General features: G+C 39.6%; 1 protein-coding gene across 1 annotated transcript; it reads right to left on the minus strand.

Annotated features, from left to right (window-relative positions):
* Window positions 1–1,972, minus strand: dnajc22 (DnaJ (Hsp40) homolog, subfamily C, member 22; the record flags this gene model as incomplete). Its single annotated transcript, XM_080443804.1, has 3 exons — window positions 1–177; window positions 958–1,262; window positions 1,417–1,972. The coding sequence occupies 3 exons, from the start codon at window positions 1,970–1,972 to the stop codon at window positions 1–3; spliced, it is 1,038 nt and encodes a 345-aa protein (XP_080299930.1).
* Window positions 1,973–6,436: the final 4,464 nt, after the last annotated feature.

Here is a 6,436-nt window from a genome sequence, read left to right on the forward strand (position 1 = left end):
TCATTTCTTTCGATTGGGTCTGTATCGCCGCAGCAGAATGTCATAAGCCTCATTGACTTTTATGAACGTCGGCTCAGCTTCTTCCCTGGGATTGTGGTCTGGATGCCAAGTCTTGGCCAGTTCCCTGTAGCTACGGGTGATTTCCTCAAAGGTGGCCTCTTCGCCTAGTAGCAACACCTAGAACAGACACACATTCACACACACACACACACACACACACACAATGGCCACAATTTGAAAATCTGAAAACATGTAGGATATGCATGCATGCACTGCAGAAACCTGACCAGTGGTTGGAAAAGTATTCAAATGTTTTACTTAAGTAAAAGTATCAATACTGCAATGTAGAAATACGCTGTTACAACAAGTAAAAGTCTGTAATTCAAAATTTACTTGAGTAAAAGTACAAAAGTATTGGTATCAAAATGTACATAAAGTACCAAAAGTAGAAAGTACTCATTATGCAGAATGTCCCATTTCACAAGTTTTCAAATGTATGAAATGTATACAAATCTTTTGAAAATAGCCGATCTACAAGCTCACAATGCGTCGTGATGCGATGTATTGTGAGCTTGTAGATCAGCTATTTTCAAATGGCCGAAATGTATATCGAAGTGGAAGAATGTTGAAGTGGTTAGTGTGTTTTGTAATAATAATCCAAATCTAGTAATTAACTAGTAACTCAAGTTTTCAAATAATTGTAGTGGAGTAAAAGTACAATATTTGCCTCAGAGATGTAGTGGAGTAGAAGTAAAAGTACTGAAAACTGGAAATACTCTAGTAAAGTAAAACTACCTCAAAATTGTACTTAAGTAGGCTTCAGTACTTGAATAAATGTGCTTAGTTACTTTACACCACTGAACCTGACAGAGTTAAATTAACACTCAAGACGATTTTTGCAGGGCGCTTTCAAGAAGCTCAGGAAGGAAATTAAAAGAACTGTGAGTCATAACTCACTTTCAGTGCCTCTTTCTCTCCCTCTGTGTACTCCCTCTGTCTCTCTTTGAGCAGTATCTCGAGCACTTTCCTCCATGCTTCCTCAGTGTAACCCCCGCCCGTCAGGGCACACAGTATCCGGTATGGGATCAAGAGGATGTACTCCACCACACCTCTGAGCCAGGGGAAGAACCAGAACACATCCAGCAGCGCTGACACACAGTCAGACAGGTAGTATAAAGTAGCAGTAGTGTTATGGAATATACAGTAACCCAGTGGTGCAGAGAACGCCAGCCAGGCCAGACCTAACCTGTAAAGCCGTGGGCCTATAAGAGACGGATAGACACTCACGGTTAGCCAATGAGAATGATTTTCAGAGGTACAGTAACACGTTGAAAATGAATATGTGAAAGAAAAGCAGGCAGAGAAGTGTGTTTTAATTTGCAAACAATGGGGCTGTAGAAAGTGAGGCAGCCATACCGAGTGCGTCTGTGGACCCTGTGGGTCGTGGGGGTTTGAACTTGCGGTGCTGTGCAGCAGTAATACTTGCAGCAATGCTGATGGGCAGCGGAGAGAGGTTGCTGCCATAGAATATAGGCGAGGTGATGAGACAAGAGGTCAGAGTCTTTTTAAGGTCTGACGACTCCTGGCCAACGCAAGACACCAGATGCACTCCCGCTCCCACGCTCAAAGGCAGAACGATCAAATAGAAGAAACTGAGAGAGTTCAGTCCTATCAGAGCCACGGTGCCAAAGTAGATCCCCACACAAACCTGGCCAGCGAACCTGACAGGGCCCACGGGAGGAGGAAGGGCCGTTGCATATCTTGTCCTTACTCCGATTGGCTCTGCCTCTCGATTGGCCTCATTGACGTATGCGGGGATACGGAGGGCATCTCTGGCCCAACCAAACCCAAACCCTCCTAGGGTTAGCATCCACAAGAGAGCATGACTGTCTCTTCCCAAGTATAAATGATGGAGGCCTAATGGCCCACCTGCAGCCCACAGGGCATATGCTACAGTCACTCTCTTCACCATACTGGGACCTCAGTGACTCAATCCCTGCACCACAGGGCGCTTATAGGCATCCTTGATGAGATCCTGCAGGATCACAGAGAAATAATTATCAAAGGGGAGTTCCGCTTCGAACTCCTAGTCTATAGGTATATCTAAGTCCTTGACAAATGTTTTATGCTTTAATAACAAAATAATCTTGATATACAGTAGAAGAGTTAATAATGCTTGATCCGTGATGAGCAGTATACATACAGTACACACTTAGAAAACCAGATGAATCTGCCAGAGCGGAAATCATTTTGCTCTTGTGTTTTAGTCTGGTCATGCCAGGCTAGATATTAAAGGGCCATGACAGAACCATTCCTTGTCTAACACACTTCAAAAAGATAACAACTGGAAATAATCTTCTTAAGATGTTGTTACATGTGTGTGTTAACCTTTGAACACAGATAAACCCCACCACAGTAAAGATCAGCATCAATAACATTACATAAAAGACCACCCACTATCTAAATCAGCAAGGACATACTAGCATACCGTCGCATTCTGAGTGTGACATGAATGTGATAGTATGCTCTGCTAAATCATTACAATAACACCACCATAAGCACCAAATCAGCCCCTGCATCCATTAATTCCCACCATATCAACTTTCTTTTTTTCCTCTTCTCAGTCAACTTAATGAATTGGTAACTTTTGTTGTTGTTTCTTTTGTAATATGGACTATGCAATAAATTAAATGTTAGAAATGTATTTTAGTTTCTTACCTCAGACAATCTTTCTGTGACTTCCGTAGATCAAACTAGAACATGTTGTTGCAACATTAATATGGACTTTGGATTGTGACAAATGAAACTGACTCGCCGCCCTGGATAGAGAATGTTACAACTTTAAATCAATGAACCCTTCACCTATAATATAAAAAGTAAAAATGTAAAGTGTATAAATTAGTTTGAAGATGAGATTTGGGACATGATTAAATTTAACGACAAATAGTCTTAAACATTGGGGAACAGCATCAGAGGGAGTAGTTGTTTGTTTGTTTGTTTAATCCTTTTAAGAAATGGTGCATTTAATCCGTAGCTACCGCTCTATATCTCTTATAAACTGTAATAAATGTAATCAGTAGTGAAAAGTAACTAAATACCTTTACTTATGTAGGTTACTGTTCATAAGTAACATTTTTAGGTGAGGTAGCTACTTTTACTTTGAGTGTTTCCATTTTTTAAATATACTTTATACTTCTACTCCATTACATCTCAGAGGCAAATAATGTACTTTTTACCCCACACAAATAATTTCACTTGATGAATTGAATACACAGGACCACAATGGAAACAAGCCCTCAGGGCTTTTTGTGTATACCCGTTTAGCATTATTGTATAACTGTACCTCAGTACTTTTTGCAAACTGTTAATAAAGTATTCAATCAATCAATGACAGCTTCACTTTGCAGATTTAGATGATTAATACAAAACACATTAACAGATAACTGGTTAAGCTACCCAGGACGACATAAAGTAGTTCAATTCAGCCCCACCTTTAGCAGCTGCAACATTAATGCTTTAGGTTACTAATTACAATCCAATCAAATAACTGTGAAATGGGCCATTCTGCATAATATGTACCCTACTTTTACTTTTGGTGCTGTGTATGATGACTACTGAATACTTGGATTTTTGCTAAAGTAATTTGTATGCAGGACATCCACATAAGCAGAGTTTTTTCCCCCTCTAAATGGTGGTATTGCTACTGTTAATTAGTAAAATTGTTGGAGTAGGGTACTTCTACTTCTTCCACCACTGAATATATAGGCTACGTACATACTGTACACGTGGTTGTGCTACATAGACCTACTATTTGCATAACCACCTGTAGTGTAGACCTGACCTACAATCAAACTTTCATCAGCTTGAGCACAGTATGGAAATCAGCTCTAGAGCATATGTGTGTGTTTTAGCCTTTTGACAGATAGCCTATGTTATGTACAAATATATGCTATGTTATGTATATGTATATGTATGTATATATATCTATATGCTTTTATTTGTGCCAATAAATCCTTACTCTCCTTCAAAACCACTCTAAAAGAGCAATTACAGAGACAAATGAACAAATTTTCCCATACAATGTGGACTCAAGGACTTCAGTAAAATTGGTATTATTAAGATGCAAGCATATCTTGACTCTATTTCAAAATAGCAAAAAACAGAGCCAAAACTGTTCAGATTACATCTATATTTGTATTTTTCCTAAATACTTGGAAATACTGTTTTCTTGTCTACTTTTTTCTCATAATCCTTGGAGTGTGTATTTAAAGATTCTGCCTGGTACCGGGCTGAAAAGTGTGTGTGTGTGTGTGTGTGTGTGTGTGTGTGTGTGTGTGTGTGTGTGTGTGTGTGTGTGTGTGTGTGTGTGTGTGTGTGTGTGTGTGTGTGTGTGTGTGTGTGTGTGTGCGCGCGCGCGCTCTAGCGCACTGCATTCCCAGTAGGCTATGAAGGCTTACTTTGTGGCTCCTAGAATCTCCAAGAGAGAACTTTCAAGGCTCCTCTCCTGCGGAACAATCTTCGAGGTTTGGTCCAGGAGCCAGACAACCTACGTTTAATTAAGAGCACACTTAAAACTTTCCTTCCATTTGGGGAACAACAGCACCATCATCATCAATGCAGTGCAGTGCCACGTTTGATTACCTCATTAGCAAATGACATGACCTGCCTGGTGAAACAGGTTTACAATTTATAATTTAGGCATTTAGCATATGCTCTTAATCCAGAGCGATTTATAGTAATCAAGGTAAACACGAGGTAATACATCAAATGCATAGAAATAGTAATCTAAGATCATAGGTAAACCAAGAACCTATAAAACCAGTCTAAACAGTATAATATCAACAAATCAGTATGTTGAAACTATACACACTATAGGTGCCAGGTCTACAAATGAACCTGGGATCTGTCTACATAACATGCTATCTAAATTACATTTTAGCCTTTGCATAAGCCTGCAAGGTTGTCAAGGCTAGGGCAAGTGCTACGCTTGTTCAACAACTCTTATGAACGTGTAGTGTGATTAAGTAAGTATATTAGTAGTACATTTTATTTGTATGGCACTTTTCACAGAGAGAACTCAAAAAGTGCTTTACATACAATAGAAATAAAGACACAGCACGAAGGAAGCATTCAAATGATTAAAAACAACAACAACAAAAACTAAGACATTCCACAAATGCTTGTTTTTGTGGTTCTTAAAAATGTCCACAGAGGCTGCAGCTCTCAAGACCTGTCTAATGGCATTCCATGCCTTTTAGTTTTTGGGAACAGTTAGGGGTTATTAAGTATCTTGCTCAGGGACAGGGACACTTCGAACCTCAGGCTTCCCAGGCGGGCTCACTAACCATTCAACTATTGCCGCACAACCTGGTACGAGGAATGACCAATAGACCCTGGTCAGCTGACCTTAGGGTCCTGCTGGGCATGTATCGTTGTAGCAGGTCAGTGAAGGGTCCTGGACATCACTATATGCTTCAAAGTGAGGCTCTACTCGCAGCACAGGTGGACCAAAGAACTCTACCCCAGTACGTGAGTCAAAGTATAGATACTCCTGGAGAAACATTACTCAACTACAAATGAAAGTTGCTCGGTCAAATTTGTTTTCAGTTAAAGTATTAGTAAGTGCTTTTAAAAATGCTTAAGTATTCAAATGTACATTTTCTTTGTAATATCAAAGCATGCTGTATTAAAAGGTAGACACTTTCCAAAACTTTTTCTGAAATTTAAATAAAATATAAATAATAGTGAAGATAGCAGCTCTACATCTTCTATTTTCTAATTTTTTAAAATAGGGCTTATGAGTCGAAATGTCCCTGAGCAGGAAATGTCCCTGAGCAAGACCCCTAACTACCCCCCTAGGTGTGGAATGCCCCTCTACAGGTCTTGAGAGCTGCAGCCTCAGTGGACATTTTTAAGAAGCCACCCCCCCCCCCCCCCACTGTTTACTGTACATATTTTTGTTTTCGATTTCTACCCTTTGATATGATGTTTACTGACATATTTTTATTTTCGATTTCTACCCGTTTATATTATGTTTTTTGCACAGTAGTGCATATATGTCTGTCATTAAATGTGTCGATGAATTGAGTACAAAGGGGACCCCAATGGAAACAAGCCATAGTGCTTTCTTGGGTTTAAAATCCTCTTAACAGACCTTGTATTGAACTGTACTTCCCTGTGCTTGTCTTTGCAAACAGGGCCATTGTTAATAAAGCATTCAATACTGTCGTATATGATCCATTGATCAGACAGGAAAATCACTATTCCCTAACTATTCCCTAAGTGCAAGAAGAACAAGGATCCAGTTTGAAAGAGGGTTTGTCCACAGAAATGTATTTATTTCCATAGACGTTGACATCTGCATTGCCAATCACAGAGTGTACCTGAATCACCAAAACATTGTACTTTATACAGACAGACATTTGACTTAGGACCT

This window comes from Gymnoscopelus braueri (genome assembly GCF_963280865.1).
Source record: "Gymnoscopelus braueri genome assembly, chromosome: 12".
Taxonomy (NCBI): domain Eukaryota; kingdom Metazoa; phylum Chordata; class Actinopteri; order Myctophiformes; family Myctophidae; genus Gymnoscopelus; species Gymnoscopelus braueri.